This window comes from Bufo bufo, chromosome 9, assembly GCF_905171765.1.
Source record: "Bufo bufo chromosome 9, aBufBuf1.1, whole genome shotgun sequence".
Classification (NCBI taxonomy): Eukaryota; Metazoa; Chordata; class Amphibia; order Anura; family Bufonidae; genus Bufo; species Bufo bufo.
Window position 1 is genome coordinate 72,433,739 of NC_053397.1, and position 18,656 is coordinate 72,452,394.

Sequence of the window (18,656 nt, forward strand, 5' to 3'; positions counted from 1 at the left end):
ACCATACAGTTTTTTAATAGTGTTCTTTTACTCCTTACTGTTCACAATTCTTGCGCAATTTCTGTATAAGCTCATGCGGAACACTCCTGGTCCAATGACAGTTGAACACAGATCTGTATACAATTTATATATATGTAACTTCTGTTTGTACTATCTGTAATTTTCAAATTGCTCTTTACTCTGGAGCAACTAATCGGTGCAATTTCACCCCCTCCCCTTCTCCCAACCCTTCTCCCCCCTCCCCTCCTTGCCCATATATACAGGATTAGAGTAAAAAACCTTGCATTATCACCACCGTATATGCCCCCTATCACCATTCCAGACAAGCCACCCATATCACTCCTGAAATTGTACTATTCTGCATTCATCTTGTACTAGTTGCGTTGCGTTCCACTGTGGAACGCAAACCGGAACTCACTACTTAGCCGCTCCAAGCGCTCCAAGCTGGAGCACAACCCCGAACCACGTCACTTCCTTCTAAGCGCTTGCCTTCTTACCTCCTAGGTTCCGGTGCGTTCCACGCTGGAACGCATACCGGAACTATTTCAAACTCAGCCGGCCGATATGCGCTCCACTCTGGAACGCATACCGGAAGTGACATCACTTCCTCTCCCCGCTGCTGATGCCCTGCAAACAGGTTTTTGCCGCTCTTTTTAAGCATAAATACATGTGAACGATTGTAATTTACTTATGCTCCTGATGAAGGGGACCCTTGGTGACCCCGAAACGCGTTGAGCCTACTTTTACCTTTACCCTACCCTGTGCTAATAAAGAGGAAATTTACCAGACGTTCCAGCTGTGACTGCCATTCATTTCCAGATGATCGTTTAGGCGACCCAGGCGCAGGAGGAAGCAGAGTGGGTGTTATGTGCTTTATCCCACCCTGCCCCTCCTGGGTGAAGTGAGTTTTCTTACTCTAAAGTTTTTTACTTGAAAATTTCCATTTCTAAATATTGCATTTTAGAAAACTCTTTTCTAGAGGGAATATCTTGATTGATAAATTCCCACTGAGGCTTTTTTAATATACTATTTTTAATATATTACTTTTAATATAGTATTTCTAATATACCACCTTCATTTCACCATCACTATTTAATCCCAAAAGTAACCCCGCTGGGTTGCACAAGCATCTGGGATTTTTCAATAGTGAATGAGACGACGGCTGGTTTTGACACTCCATTACCCACTGTTCTACCATTCTAAATTAAGCAGCTGACTACCTCTGAGGGATTTGGCGCCGTATACAGGTTCCTTTTTTCTTTTGTTTTGTTTTTTCCTTCATGCACCATGTCCACTTTAGATTAATTCTATCTGGACATTACACCTGTGGCAGCCTCTAACATCCTACACACAAAAAAATATATTAATAAATATATACAAAAAAGAACAACAACAATAATAAAAATCAATAAGTATTCATCCGAAATATATTTTGGACCCTAGATACATCATATCACCACCTAACGGTCCGTTCCTCTTGGCGCCCTGCCTGGATATCCCAGACTCTCTAGACACCAGAGAGTTTGTGACTAATCCCCTCTTCTTTTTTCCCTATATCTCTGTCTTATATTTGTTCGGCCGATGGGTGACCAACGGCCGACCAGAGGAGCAGAGGCTGACTTAGGACGGACCTACTTTGAAAGGGATCTGCCGGATTTATTCGGAAGACTACAAAGAGAAATCAAAAGAATGCCGACCGTAGAAGAAGTCCAAATGCCGGAGAACATCCAGTCCTGCACATGGCGGAACATCCACAAGGAACATCCACAACCCCCTACGAACTTTAAAGCGCCAGAAGGACAAAGTAAGACTTTCAAAACAACACTGTTGGGGATCGCTAAGGATTTTTTGAGGAACGAGATTGACTGGTTCTTCCTCTGTATCTATCTCCACCTCAAAATCATACCAAGAGGTCTGAGAATCTCTCTCAAACCAACCTTTGAGAGGGATCCTCTCTTTGTCAAAACATGGTTGGAAGCCAGCGATATCTGTTCTCTAAACTACATCCATCTATTAATAAATAAAAGAAGATTGATATGTAAAGATTTGGGGACACAACTCAAAAACCTCCTAGACACAAACCCCGACACACCATCAGGCCTTACCACCAATACATTAAGAATCTTTGAATACAATGAGGCCGCAAAAAAATGTAGAAAATTATTCAGGGACCTGACAGACTACCACACCAACACGATCAGATCATGGGAAAATAAACGTTCCCACCACACCGACCACCATTCACTAGTACGTCCCATCACCACACCACTCTATCCCAATACCAACCTAGCCAGCAGACCCATACCATCTCTTGCTGCTTTGAAACCATCCAGAGCCCCCCACACCGAAAAACCTTGGATTGGAGGCAGAACCTTCTACAACAAAAATCACTATAAAAATCCCAATTTCTCCCAACATAGGAAAACACCATTTCCACCAACAAAAATACATCCCCTTCTACAACCACCCCCTCAAAACCACGCTAAACATGAGGTTTCACCCCCTCTAACAGGTCCCCTTCCCAACAGGGCCACCCCAGACTCGGCTCATGTGTCCATCCTTAACACCCCTCCCACACTATTGGCCACCGTCCCATCCACCCTAAAAGGATCTAAGAAGAAGCTCTACGTCCCTCCCTCCCCAGCCATCCACCCCCCACCTGCGACACGTGATACAGTTTCATCCTCTACAATACCCACCAATTCCACACCCAACATTCCGCCCACACCATCCAATGCCACCCACCCCACCGATTCCTCTGTCTCACCAAATCCGAACCAACCAGCGGATTGTAATCTATCCAACATAACAACCCACTCCGTTTCCAGCACACCGTCAGAAACTTTTTTAGCCTTACCCTCCAATCTATCAGGAAGTCCTTTTTTAGGAACACTTTCCCCAGGACCACCAGCAACATCTTTTTCCACACCAACCCAGAAAGTAATCTCAAGCATACAATTGCTGACCCCTTTTTTCACCCCCACCAACCACACCCCCAACCCGAGCCCCCTTACACAGAATCGGAGAATCACCCAATTCTTCAGCCCACTACCAATGACACGAAAAAGACCAATAAAAGAACAAGGGGATGCAGAGGAGGCAGACATAGACACACCAAAAAACAAAAGAACAAAGAACCTACAGCCGTCACCCTATCAACCCAACCAGAACACTCAAACCCACCCCCTCAGCCAGTCCACCAATCACCAACAGCACCATTACACCAATAACCAATGGAATCTTCAATCTCTCCAAATATCCTTTGAAACAAGACGAACTATCACTCCTTAGTAAAGGTCTTTCCTTTTGCCCCACCTACTATCCTGACCCCTTTGAGCTATTCGTCGATCTCAACCAGTTCGTCAGAAAACTTACCTTGAAAAGACACTTCTCTATCAAAAATCTCACAGACGGGGACCCTGACCCTCCAACCAACAATCCCGAGGCCACTAGCCCCACCAATCCCGAGGAGGCTTGCCTGGTCTCTTCCAATGAACCACCCCCTTTACCCTCCAACCTTAAACCCAAATCCTCTTTTTACCCCCTAGGAAGCAGAGGCCCCCACTTAGAAACTTTTTTTAATTTAGTTCATGAAGATTTCAAAACTCTAACAAAAACTCAATCCGTCAAACACCCTCAAAATCTCAAAACTCATGAGAGCAGAGCCCTAAAAGCCCTAAAGAGTAATAACGACATAGTCATAAAAAACGCCGATAAAGGGGGAGGAGTCGTTATCATGGACCGCAGTTATTACTTAGCAGAAGCCAATAGAATCCTGTCGGACGACCACTACTACAGGACTATTTCAAATGACCCAACACCCATTTTTAAAAAGGATCTCCAGTCACTAATAGACTCAGGTTTCTCTTCTGGAATCATAAACAAAAAAGAGAAAGTGTTCCTGTATAACAATCACCCCACAACAGCCCGTTTTTATTTTCTACCTAAGATACACAAATCCCTAGACAATCCCCCAGGGAGACCCATAATATCCGGCATCAACTCCCTCACATCCAACCTATCGGCCTATGTAGATACTTTCCTGCAAAAATTTGTCATCCAACTTCCCTCACATCTCCGAGATTCCTCACACCTAATCAGTATTTTAGACACGGTCCAATGGAAAACCAATTACCATTGGGTAACATTAGATGTAAGCTCTCTATACAGCAATATACAACATGATTTAGGCCTCCGAGCAATCAAACATTTTTTATCCATGGATCATGAAATGCCCTCAGTTCAAAAGGATTTCATCCTCAAGTCCATCCACTTCATCCTTCACCACAATTTCTTTACCTTCAACGAAAATTTTTATCTACAAATAAAGGGGACAGCAATGGGGACAAAATTTGCGCCCTCTTATGCCAACCTTTTTGTAGGCCTTTTTGAAGAAAAGTTAGGCCTCCTCTCCCACAACCAGATCATCTTTTATAAAAGATACATTGATGACATTATACTAATTTGGGATGGAGGAAAAGATGAAATAGTCAATTTCATCAAGGAGCTAAACGCCAACAACTGGGGCTTACAATTCAGCTCCGAATATGACCCTCAGGAAGCTATATTCCTAGACATACACATCAAAACACTCTCAAACAAAATCACAACCAGAACACATTTTAAAAAAGTCGATGCGAATAGCTATCTTGAATATTCCAGCTGTCATTACTCCAAATGGAAAAACAACATTCCATTTGGCCAAATGAAAAGGATCAGAAGAAACTGCTCAAATGACCAAGTAATGAGGGAACAATTAAACATCATCAAAAACAGATTCAAAGAAAAAGGCTATCCGAAGGGACTAATCAATGCCACCGCAAAGAAGGTATGCACCCTAAACCAAAAAGTCACCCTCCAACCCACTCGACCTAAAAAAATTACAACCAATGAGAAATACCAATATAACTTAATCACCCGTTTTAATGCCAAACATAAAAACATCAGACAGATTCTGAATAAACATTGGAGTATCCTTCTTAAAGATCCAATCTTAAGAGACTCCCTACCCAGGCAACCGTCCCTTACATTCAGAAGAGCAAAAACTCTAAAGAATTTAATTGCCCCGTCCTGTCCCAAACTAGAGACGCAAAAAATGATCCTACCACTAGGGACCACCCAAAATACAAGTAAGATAGGGATACGAAAATGCCAACTCAAAAAGTGCCTATGTTGCACCATGATCACCCATGGGACCAAAGAGTTGCCTCTCAATACACCGAAAGAAGGCCATAGTGGAACATGGAACATCAAACAAGACCTACATTGTGGAACAAAACATGTGATATATTTACTAACCTGTCCTTGCAAATTAAAATATGTCGGCAGAACAACACAAACAGTCAGAGAAAGAATGAATGAGCACCGCTCAAACATCAGACGAGGCGTCTTAACCCATAGCGTATCCCGTCATTACTCAGAGAAACATAACAAGGACCCATCCACACTCAGAGTTTCACCTATAGAACACATAACCACCTCTTATCAACAACTTTGCCAGAAAGAAATGCACTGGATTTATCGCCTCAATACATTAACACCTTTTGGATTAAACGAATCGATCGAATACTCAAACTACTAACCAGAACCTCTAAATACCACTATGCCAAGAACAGAACATAATCAGAAAGTGTGGGTGCGAGATATTTGTAATATTTATGTATATGTATGTATATGTATTCATGTATGTATACATATGTTTTTGTATGTGTATGCAGTTGAAAACAAAACACAGAAAAAGCTACTTATATCCCCACATCGCCAACATGAACGGTCTGCGCACACGCGCACAGACACAGCCTCCACCACAAGACCTTCCCTATTTTCCACATATTTCCGTCTATATCTCTCTAAGCACCCTACATACGAAAAAACATCTAACCGGACATCAGGGATCTGGCAAAGATTACATCTTTTACCAACGCTACACATGACTAAATACATATTTTATTTTATTTATTATTTATTTTTTATCATTTCATTATATTTTTTATCCATCTTTGTATGTATTTTATGCGTATATATGTATATATGTGTGTGTATGTAGGTGTGTGTTTGTGTGCTTATATATATGTGTATATGTGTCTCCTTTTGATCGGAAAACTTGGTTATGTTTTGGAGAGGCCAAAGCACAGTCTGACTAACATTCATTCCACTCTGTTTTATTTATTTTTTAATTTTTATTTTTTCTATTTATATATGGTATTACCACTTTTATTCATTCTTTATCTAATTTTTCCACCATACAGTTTTTTAATAGTGTTCTTTTACTCCTTACTGTTCACAATTCTTGCGCAATTTCTGTATAAGCTCATGCGGAACACTCCTGGTCCAATGACAGTTGAACACAGATCTGTATACAATTTATATATATGTAACTTCTGTTTGTACTATCTGTAATTTTCAAATTGCTCTTTACTCTGGAGCAACTAATCGGTGCAATTTCACCCCCTCCCCTTCTCCCAACCCTTCTCCCCCCTCCCCTCCTTGCCCATATATACAGGATTAGAGTAAAAAACCTTGCATTATCACCACCGTATATGCCCCCTATCACCATTCCAGACAAGCCACCCATATCACTCCTGAAATTGTACTATTCTGCATTCATCTTGTACTAGTTGCGTTGCGTTCCACTGTGGAATGCAAACCGGAACTCACTACTCAGCCGCTCCAAGCGCTCCAAGCTGGAGCACAACCCCGAACCACGTCACTTCCTTCTAAGCGCTTGCCTTCTTACCTCCTAGGTTCCGGTGCGTTCCACGCTGGAACGCATACCGGAACTATTTCAAACTCAGCCGGCCGATATGCGCTCCACTCTGGAACGCATACCGGAAGTGACATCACTTCCTCTCCCCGCTGCTGATGCCCTGCAAACAGGTTTTTGCCGCTCTTTTTAAGCATAAATACATGTGAACGATTGTAATTTACTTATGCTCCTGATGAAGGGGACCCTTGGTGACCCCGAAACGCGTTGAGCCTACTTTTACCTTTACCCTACCCTGTGCTAATAAAGAGGAAATTTACCAGACGTTCCAGCTGTGACTGCCATTCATTTCCAGACGATCGTTTAGGCGACCCAGGCGCAGGAGGAAGCAGAGTGGGTGTTATGTGCTTTATCCCACCCTGCCCCTCCTGGGTGAAGTGAGTTTTCTTACTCTAAAGTTTTTTACTTGAAAATTTCCATTTCTAAATATTGCATTTTAGAAAACTCTTTTCTAGAGGGAATATCTTGATTGATAAATTCCCACTGAGGCTTTTTTAATATACTATTTTTAATATATTACTTTTAATATAGTATTTCTAATATACCACCTTCATTTCACCATCACTATTTAATCCCAAAAGTAACCCCGCTGGGTTGCACAAGCATCTGGGATTTTTCAATAGTGAATGAGACGACGGCTGGTTTTGACACTCCATTACCCACTGTTCTACCATTCTAAATTAAGCAGCTGACTACCTCTGAGGGATTTGGCGCCGTATACAGGTTCCTTTTTTCTTTTGTTTTGTTTTTTCCTTCATGCACCATGTCCACTTTAGATTAATTCTATCTGGACATTACACCTGTAGCAGCCTCTAACATCCTACACACAAAAAAATATATTAATAAATATATACAAAAAAGAACAACAACAATAATAAAAATCAATAAGTATTCATCCGAAATATATTTTGGACCCTAGATACATCATATCACCACCTAACGGTCCGTTCCTCTTGGCGCCCTGCCTGGATATCCCAGACTCTCTAGACACCAGAGAGTTTGTGACTAATCCCCTCTTCTTTTTTCCCTATATCTCTGTCTTATGAACCATTTCTGCCAGTTGAAACCAGATAATTACGTGCATCCTTTTTTGTAATCTGTTTTTATTTTCTGATTACAGAATCTATTTACAAAATTGCTTTACTGCAGCCCCATGGTGCATAGACACACTGGTCAGGAGGGGACCTCATTGACTTACATGTGAGAGTTTTCTAGGCATGCTCTGTGACCTGTGCACTGGTCATTATTAGTGTTAATCGAGCACCCAAGTGCTTGGGTGCTCGAGTAGAACATTTTGGGATGCACAATGGAAAATCAATGGGAGAACCCGAACATTAAAACCAGGCACCCCTGCTCTGAAGAGGGGAGGGTGTCTGGTTCATAGGAAAAAGGTCAGAAATTGATGGAAACGCCACTGAAATGGTTCAGGAACAGCATGGGGAGGATGTCTGGAAGCATCTTGGACTCCCAGGTCGCTGCTGGGAACGATGTTGTCCGAGTAGTACACCACTTTTACAGACTGACAATAATAACCACCAAACCAAAGATAAAATCGATTTTAGAGGAAAAATTGGTAGGAAACATTATTTCCTGTATATTTACTTGTATATAAAGTGCAAAGTGCTGCCAAAAATTACAAGGAAAAGGCACTCCGATACAACCTGTATATCACAAAGGTGGACCTCATTCACATTGTGGTACAATTGTTCAGGTAGTGGGACTCCTACACTCAAAGCCTATCCACTAAGTGAAAGGGCTGCCAAAAATTACAAGGAACCGGCACTCTAATACACCCTTTATTACACATAAAGGAGGGCATCATACACACCCTTGAAAAATTATGATTGATGGCCTTCTGGTGACCCTCTAAAACATTAGGGGAGAGGACCTGCTGGTGATCTGACCATCTAAAAAAATTAGGGGTGAAGGTCTGCTGCTGAGCTGACCCTCTAAAACATTAGGTGCGAGGGCAGCCTAATAAGCATGTTGATATGATAGAGGAGGAGGACAAGAAAAGGAAGATTGAACCATATACCCTTTTTTGTGGTGGAAGGGGTGCATGGGAATACAGTCTATTCAATACACCATAAAAGCCACATTTAAAGTGCCTTTATGTTCAGCCGCTTTTCTCTGGTGGAGTAGAGAAGTCAGGTGCAATCCAGGCCTTGTTCATTTTGATACCTGTCATTTTCTGTTGACAGTTCGATGCGCTTATCAGTTATTATGCCCCCAGCAGCACTAAATACCCGCTCTGACAAAACACTGATGGCAGGGCAGGCCAGCACCTCCAAGGCGTAGAGCGCCAGTTCATGCCACTTGTCCAGCTTGGACACCCAATAGTTGTAAGGCACAGAGGGATCATTGAGGATGCCGACACGGTCTGCTATGTACTCCTTCGTCTTCCAAAACTTTTCTTTCCTTGTGACACTAGGCCGCACATCAGGGTGAGGGTGCTGGCGGTGTGTCATGAAACTGTCCCAGGCCTTGGAGAGAGTGTTGCCTGGCCTCTGTTGGAACTGCTGTGTGTGCAGCGTCCCACTAGCTTATGTGGGAACTGCAAAAGCTATTTGTTATCATCTGTATATCATGCTGTATTGTGTCATCCTGTGATGTTCCTATTTACCAGGCTGTCAGGTGCACTACATACATCCACCATTAGATGGGTAGCACCACAGTATAAATAGTGCATTTTAGGCCTAGTTAGGGAAGTTTTTGTGGGTTCTCTCTAAGGAGATTGAGTGAGGAGCTACAGGGGGAAGGAGAGGTTCCCTCTCCTCTCAGGTCTCTGGAGCTTAACAGCCCAGAGAAGCCATCATACACCTTAGGATCTAAGCCAGGAAGACAGGCGGAGGGAAGTCTACCTTTATTTTTCAGGAGCAACAAGTGGATTTCTGATATTTAGTGGCTCAAGACAAAAGAAGGACAAAGCCACTATTATAGGCTCTGGGCGTCTTTGTAATTTGGTGAAGGACTTAATAGCTTCAGGCAGCCTCACCGTTATTCTAAAGACAGATAAGGATTCTGTCATATCACTTGTGTAGAAGCTCAGGATTGGGACTACCTCAACGAAGACTGAAGCAAGGTCAAGAGCCGTTTTCTCAGTGAGTACATAACTTATCACCCTAGCCTGACACAGTATCATCAGCACAGCCTGTTACTAGGATTTATCATATCCTACTTGCATGTGTATCAGAGACTGTTTTATTGCTGGATGTAAACTGTTACCAAGAACCTGGTTAAAGTAAAGTTTACCGTTGGATTCTAACCTGCCTCATTCTTCTAACTCCACATCACTATTACCCTCAACCTCTTGCACCATAAAAGGTGCTGGCGTCACAACATTATTTAAACCAGGGGCCCAGCTGCTCAGGCACTCAACAACCATCCACCATCAAGGGCACCTCAATCACCACCTGGCCGGTGTCCCCTGTAACCGAGTGTGCCCTGGAGAATCCAGTGCTGTTCTCCCCTTCACTGCACTGTTGGCCCAGGAGGGCGTCTGCTAAATGAACATTCTGGCCCATCGTGCACCTCACGTGTTCTACCCCTGCAGACTGGCACGTTGCATGTGTTCCCCTTGTCTCCCCTCCTCGGTTGCCCAAGGAACTACATACTCTGTCGCCAGCATTATCAGCTGGAAATTTTTGGAGCAATTTTTCCACAAGGACCTTCTGGTATTGCACCATTTTTCTAGTCCTCTCCACCACAGGAATGAGAGATGAGAAGTTCTCTTTGTAGCGGGGGTCAAGAAGGGTGAACAACCAGTAATCGGTGTTGGCCAAAATGCGTATAATGCGAGGGTCACAAGAAAGGCAGCATAACAAAAAGTCAGCCATGTGTGCCAGAGTCCCAACAGACAAGACTTCGCTGTCCTCATCAGAAGGATGACTCTCAATATCCTCTTCCTCCTCTTCGGCCCTTCCACGCTGAACAGATGGAATAAACCTGCTATGGGTACTACCCTCTGTAGCGGAGGCAACCATCTCCTGCTCCTCCTCCTCCTCCTCATCATCCAATTCGCACTGAGAAGACGAACTTAGGGTAGTCTGGCTATCACCCTGTGTACTGTCTTTCCCCATTTCCACCTCTTCCACATGCAAAGCGTCCGCCTTCATTGTGAGCAGCGAGCATTTCAGTACACACAGAAGTGGGATGGTTACGCTGATAATAGCGGCATCGCCGCCCACCATCTGTTGATTCCTCAAAGTTGCGTAAAACCTTACAGAGGTCAGACATCCATGCCCACTCATCGCTTGTGAAGAGTGTAAGCTGACTGGAAAGGCGATGACAATGTTGCAGCTGGTATTCCACTACTGCTCACAAAGCCTGGCCAACATGTGGAACGTGGAGTTCCAGCACGCGCTCACGTCGCACAACAGTCGGTGAGCTGGCAATTGCAAGCGCTGCTCCAGCGTTGCCAGACTGGCGGCAGCTGTAGATGACTTTCGGAAAAAAAATTGGGGTAGGTTTTGAGAAACTGCTGAACCACTAAGTTGAACACGTGGGCTAGGCATGGTATATGTGTGAGCTTGCCGATCTCCAAAGCTGCCACCAAGTTATGACCATTATCAGACACAACCATGCCTGGTTGTAGGTTGAGTGGCGAGAGCCACAGCTCAGTCTGGTTACTTATACCCTGCCACAGCTCTGCGGCGATGTGCTTTTTGTCACCTAAGCAAATTAGTTTCAGCACGGCCTGTTGCCGCTTCCCCACTGCAGTGCTACACTGCTTCCAGCTACTGACTGATGGCTGACTGGTGCTGCAAGATGAGAATTCAGAGGTGGAAGTGGAGGAGGAGAAGGGGGGTTGCAGCCACTAATGTAGGTGGTGGCAGAAATCCTGATGGAAGTAGGGCCCGCAATCCTTGGGGTCGGTAGCATCTGTGCCATCCCAGGGTACGACTCGCTTCCGGCCTCCACAACGTTCACCCAGTGTGCTGTCAGGGAAATGTAACGTCCCTGGCCAAAAGCACTTGTCCATGTGTCAGTCGTTAAGTGGACCTTGCAAATAACTGCTTTGGTCAGGGCATGGGTGATGTTACGGGCCAATAGTGGCGGCTGGGGACTGAGTAACGAGGGACCGCCGCCATTAGGCAAGGGAAAGCCTCAGTGTCCACAAGCCTAAATGGCAACATTTCCAGGGCCAGCAATTTGGAAAGGTGCGCATTTAGTGCTACGTAACACAGGGGAAGAGGAGGCAGTGGTGTGACCTGCAGACACTGATTGTGAACCCAGGTGTTCGGCCCACCAATTAGGGTGCTTTGATGCCATGTGGCGGATCATGTTGGTGGTGGTGAGGTTGCTAGTGTTCACGCCCCTACTCATTTTGGTACGGCACAGGTGGCAAATGACAATTCTTTTGTTGTCCGCACTTTCCTCAAAAAAGCGCCAGACTGCTGAACACCTACCTCTTGGCAAGGGAAGTTGCCGCAAGTGCACTGGGAGTAAAAAATAATAATAATAATTTTTATTTATAAAAAATACCAAATTTGCAAATTTCCAAGTTTCAATTTCTCTACTTCTATAATACATAGTAATACCTACAAAAATTGTTATTACTTGTCATTCCCAAAATTATCCTAACATGAAGTAGACATATGGGGAATGTAATTTTATTTTTGGGGGACGTTACAAGGCTTAGAAGTTTAGAAGTAAATCTTGAAATTTCTCAGAAATGTCCAAAAACCAACTTTTTAAGGACCAGTTCAGGTCTGAAGTCACTTTGTGAGGCTTACATAATAGAAACCACCCCACTACACCCCTCAAGGTATTCAAAACTGATTTTAAAAACTTTGTTAACCCTTTAGGTGTTCCACAATTAATGGAAAATAGAGTTACAATTGCAAAATTTCACTTTTTTGGCAGATTTTCCATTTTAATATTTTTTTTCCAGTTACAAAGTAAGGGTTAACAGCCAAACAAAACTCATTATTTATGGCCCTGATTCTGTAGATTACAGAAACACCCCATACGTGGTCGTAAACTGCTGTACGGGCACACGGCAGGGCGCAGAAGGAAAGGAATGCCATACGGTTTTTGGAAGGCAGATTTTGCTGGACTGTTTTTTTTTTACACCATGTCCCATTTGAAGCCCCCCTGATGCACCCCTAGAGTAGAAACTCCAAAAAAGTGACCCCATTTTAGAAACTACGGGATAGGGTGGAAGTTTTGTTTGTACTAGTTTAGGGTACATATGATTTTTTGTTGCTCTATATTACACTTTGTGAGGCAAGGTAACAAGAAATAGCTGTTTTGGCACAGTTTTTTTTGTTTTTTTTGTTATTTACAACATTCATCTGACAGGTTAGATCATGTGTCGTATTTTTATAGACCAGGTTGTCACAGACGTGGCGATACCTAATATGTATATAATTTTTTTATTTATGTAAGTTTTACACAATGATTTCATTTTTGAAACAAAAATAAAATGTTTTAGTGTCTCCATAGTCTGAGAGCCATAGTTTTTTCAGTTTTGGGGCGATTATCTTAGGTATGGTCTCATTTTTTGCGAGATGAGATGACGGTTTGATTGGCACTATTTTGGGGTAAATATGACTTTTTGATCGTTTGCTATTACACTTTTTGTGATTTGTTTTTTTTTACACCGTAAAAAGGGGTTAGGTCATGTGATACGTTTATAGAGGCGGTCGATATGGACGCGGCGATACCTAATATGTCTTTTTACCAATTTTTTTTTACTTTATTTGGGGAAAATTACGTTTGTTTAGTTTTACTTGAAACTTAATTTTTTGGGGGGAAAACTTAATTTTTTCAACTTTTTTCTACTTTATTTTTTGTCCCACTTTGGGACTTCAACTTTTGGGGTCTAATCCCTTTTACAATGCATTCCAATACTTCTGTATTGGAATGCATTGGCTGTATGAGTAATACTGTGTGTATTACTCATACAGCTTCCAGCCTGTGAGATCCAGGGGGCTGCATTTCACAGGCTCGTCACAGGAAGGCATCGCGTTGACTTTAATGCCATAGGTCCCCCCTACAGCCTCACGGGGACTCGATGGCACCGCCGATCGCCACAAGATTGAAAAGCCGCAAACCGCAGGTCTGAATTGACCTGCGGTTTGCGGCGATCAGGACCCCCCGCGCATTTAGCCAAGGTGCCTGCTCAACGATTTGAGCAGGCACCGGGTTCCGATCACTGCCCGCCGTGATCGGAAATACACATGACATACCGGTACGTCATTTGTCCTTAAGTACCGGGACAACATGACGTACCGGTACGTCATGTGTCCGGAAGAGGTTAACCGACTGGAAGCATTATCTGATGCAAACCAACCGACCACCTGGTCGCACTGGTGTGACATCGAGAGTGATGTCCTGTGCCGTCCTGCAAACTGGGACATGAAGCTGGGTATCGTGGATGAGTGTGTTTCTTGTGCTCTGGCAGCAGGCAAAGTATCACCATGCACAGGGACACTGCCTCTGCGTGCACCATCAGCAGCACGGCCACTTCCCCGTCCCTTACTGCTCGCCTTCAGCATATTAAAATGGTATATATGCTTGCAAGTATGTCACACGTACAGTAGCGCAGGTTTTGTATGCGCGAATAAATTAGACTGAATGCCACCAGCAGCGAAAAAATTCGAGTGAATGTCACTGATATTTAGGATGGGCAAACGTTATACAGGAGATGTAGCACAGGTAATGTCGCTGCCACCAGCGGCCAAACAATTGCGCTGAATTTCACAGCGCACATGTGACACCAGATGTAGCAGAGGTTGCGTCACTGTCAGCAGCGACTAAACACTTGCACGCAATTTAGCGCAGGTTGCGTTAATAATATATATGGCAGCCAGATAAAACAGTAGTCCTTAAAAGGACTTTTGGGTCTCTAACACCTTTCACCAGTAAATCCTGCCTAAAAAACAAACCAATTCCTGTCCCTACACTATCTGTCCTTTCTGCTGCAGCTCTCCCTGACTAAGACTGAGCCGAACCACGTGTCATCGGGTGCTTCATAGCACCCGATGACGTGTTCCAGCCAGCCAATCACTGTAATGCCAGTAGCCAACATGGCTACAGTATTACAGTGAGTGCCAGTACCTCCGAGCACATTTATTGGCTGCGTAGCAGGCAACAAACGTGCGAGAAGGAGACTCGAGCATCGCGCTCGTGCACACACGGTGTTCGGCCGAACATCGCGATGCTCGAGTAAAAAACTGTTTGGCAGAGCATGCTCACCCAACATTAGTCATTATACAAGGAAAGAATATATAAGCTTTGACAATCACCTATCGTAAATTTGAGATCCAGTGTTCTCTATTCATAGAGGTCATATATGCCATTCTAAACCCACCTGTCATGATAAGCCGATAACTGCAGTACAGTGATCTGTCTAGACCAAGAAGTGATACCTATTATTGGGTTTAGTGGCCAGTGCGAAAACTGCTGGATTTTTTTTGTTTAATTATAAATAATGAAATGGGAAATTAAAAACAATAAAAAATTCTTCAAAAATATGTTAAACAATAGATCATTTTCTGATAACACATTCCCTTTAAGAACTCACTCAAATATAAAGACCAAAATAATTTAGTGGGGAAAAAAAAAATAGACTATTTCATTGTGTAAGCAACTCAATAGGTTTCTATTTCTCTTACTTACCATCAGCACTTGATGGGCCCCTGACCAGGAAGACATAGTAGGTGGGATTTCCACTTGATCGTTGTTGTAGTGAGATGCTGTCTGCAGTAATGAAGGAACATTTCAATACGCCATCTTTATAGGATGACACTATTGATTCGGCTGTGCTCTGCAACACAAATAAAATGCCATTTAATGATCAATTTCAAAAATAATTGGGAAGTTTTACCAAGACTAGTATTCCCATACAGCAGTCTTTATCCCCTGTGTGTTGAACTTATTAAAGGGGTTCTCCGGGAATTAAGAAAATAAAATCAGACTCAGCTGAAGATGTTATGAGTAGAGTTGAGCGAACACCTGGATGTTCGGGTTCGAGAAGTTCGGCCGAACTTCCCGGAAATGTTCGGGTTCGGGATCCGAACCCGACCCAAACTTCGTCCCGAACCCCATTGAAGTCAATGGGGACCCGAACTTTTGCGCACTAAAAAGGCTGTAAAACAGCCCAGGAAAGAGCTAGAGGGCTGCAAAAGGCAGCAACATGTAGGTAAATCCCCTGCAAATAAATGTGGATAGGGAAATGAATTAAAATAAAAATTAAAAAAATAAAAATGAACCAATATCAATTGGACAGAGGTCCCATAGCAGAGAATCTGGCTTCACGTCAGCAGAGAATCAGTCTCTTCATGCCATAGCAAAGAATCTGGCTTCATGTCAGCAGAGAATCAGTCTCTTCATGCCATAGCAGAGAATCTGGCTTCATGCCAGCGCAGAATCAGTTTTCATGTCATAGCAGAGAATCAGGCTTCACGTCACCCACCACTGGAACAGGCCACTGTCACACATTTAGGCCCCGGCACCCAGGCAGAGGAGAGAGGTCCCGTAACAGAGAATCTGGCCTTATGTCAGCACAGAATCTGTCTTCATGTCATAGCAGAGAATCAGGTTTCACGTCACCCCCCACTGGAACAGGCCACTGTCACACATTTAGGCCCAGGCACCCAGGCAGAGGAGAGAGGTCCTGTAACAGAGAATCTGGCCTTATGTCAGCGCAGAATCAGTCTTCATGTCATAGCAGAGAATCAGGCATCACGTCACCCACCACTGGAACAGGCCACTGTCACATATTTAGGCCCAGGCACCCAGGTAGAGGAGAGAGGTCCCGTAACAGAGAATCTGGCCTTATGTCAGCGCAGAATCAGTCTTCATGTCATATCAGAGAATCAGGCTTCACGTCACCCACCACTGGAACAGGCCACTGTCACACATTTAGGCCCCGGCACCCAGACAGAGGAGAGGTTCATTCAACTTTGGGTTGCCCCGCAATATAATGGTAAAATGAAAATAAAAATAGTATTGAATGAGGAAGTGCCCTGGAGTAGAATAATATATTGTTAAGGGGAGGTAGTTAATATCTATTCTGCACAAGGGATGGACAGGTCCTGTGGGATCCATGCCTGGTTCATTTTTATGAACGTCAGCTTGTCCACATTGGCTGTAGACAGGCGGCTGCGTTTGTCTGTAATGACGCCCCCTGGCGTGCTGAATACACGTTCAGACAAAACGCTGGCCGCCGGGCAGGCTAGCACCTCCAAGGCATAAAAGGCTAGCTCTGGCCACGTGGACAATTTGGAGACCCAGAAGTTGAATGGGGCCGAACCATCAGTCAGTACGTGGAGGGGTGTGCACAGGTACTGTTCCACCATGTTAGTGAAATGTTGCCTCCTGCTAACACGTTCCGTATCAGGTGGTGGTGCAGTTAGCTGTGGCGTGTTGACAAAACTTTTCCACATCTCTGCCATGCTAACCCTGCCCTCAGAGGAGCTGGCCGTGATACAGCTGCGTTGGCGACCTCTTGCTCCTCCTCTGCCTTCGCCTTGGGCTTCCACTGGTTCCCCTGTGACATTTGGGAATGCTCTCAGTAGCGCGTCTACCAACGTGCGCTTGTACTCGCGCATCTTCCTATCACGCTCCAGTGTAGGAAGTAAGGTGGGCACATTGTCTTTGTACCGGGGATCCAGCAGGGTGGCAACCCAGTAGTCCGCACACGTTAAAATGTGGGCAACTCTGCTGTCGTTGCGCAGGCACTGCAGCATGTAGTCGCTCATGTGTGCCAGGCTGCCCAGAGGTAAGGACAAGCTGTCCTCTGTGGGAGGCGTATCGTCATCGTCCTGTGTTTCCCCCAGCCACGCACCAGTGATGGGCCTGAGCTGCTTTGGGTGCCACCCCGCTGTGAAAATGCTTCATCCTCATCCTCCTCCACCTCCTCCTCATCCTCGTCCTCCTCGTCCTCCAGTAGTGGGCCCTGTCTGGCCACATTTGTACCTGGCCTCTGGTGTTGCAAAAAACCTCCCTCTGAGTCACTTCGAAGAGACTGGCCTGAAAGTGCTAAAAATGACCCCTCTTCCTCCTCTTCCTCCTGGGCCACCTCCTCTTCCATCATCGCCGTAAGTGTTTTCTCAAGGAGACATAGAAGTGGTATTGTAACGCTGATAACGGCGTCATCGCCACTGGCCATGTTGGTGGAGTACTCGAAACAACGCAACAGGGCACACAGGTCTCGCATGGAGGCCCAGTCATTGGTGGTGAAGTGGGTCTGATCCGCAGTGCGACTGACCCGTGCGTGCTGCATCTGAAACTCCACTATGGCCTGCTGCTGCTCGCACAGTCTGTCCAGCATATGCAAGGTGGAGTTCCACCTAGTGGGTAGGTCGCATATGAGGCGGTGAGCGGGAAGGCCGAAGTTACACTGTAGCGCAGACAGGCGAGCAGCGGCAGGGTGTGAACGCCGGAAGCGCGAACAGACGGCCTGCACTTTATGCAGCAGCTCTGACATGTCGGGGTAGTTGCGAATGAACTTCTGCACCACCAAATTCAGCACATGCGCCAGGAAAGGGATGTGCGTCAAACCGGCTAGTCCCAGAGCTGCAACGAGATTTCGCCCATTATCGCACACCACCAGGCCGGGCTTGAGGCTCACCGGCAGCAACCACTCGTCGGTCTGTTGTTCTATACCCCCCCACAACTCCTGTGCGGTGTGGGGCCTGTCCCCCAAACATATGAGTTTCAGAACGGCCTGCTGACGTTTACCCCTGGCTGTGCTGAAGTTGGTGGTGAAGGTGTGTGGCTGACTGGATGAGCAGGTGGAAGAAGAGGAGGAGGAAGTTGAGTAGGAGGAGGAGGAGACAGGAGGCAAAGAATGTTGCCCTGCGATCCTTGGCGGCGGAAGGACGTGCGCCAAACAGCTCTCCGCCTGGGGCCCAGCCGTCACTACATTTACCCAGTGTGCAGT

General features: G+C 44.9%; 1 protein-coding gene across 2 annotated transcripts in view; it reads right to left on the reverse strand.

Moving 5' to 3' along the window:
- Positions 1 to 18,656, reverse strand: part of LOC120978911 (putative ferric-chelate reductase 1) — a 102,375-nt gene that overhangs the window by 45,915 nt on the left and 37,804 nt on the right. For both annotated transcript variants that reach the window (XR_005774205.1, XM_040407335.1), the window contains exon 8: positions 15,389 to 15,536. Coding sequence is in view for 1 of the 2 variants with exons in the window: in XM_040407335.1 (XP_040263269.1) it covers positions 15,389 to 15,536 (148 nt within the window). In the remaining variant the exon portion in view is untranslated. The remainder of the gene's footprint in view (positions 1 to 15,388; positions 15,537 to 18,656) is intronic.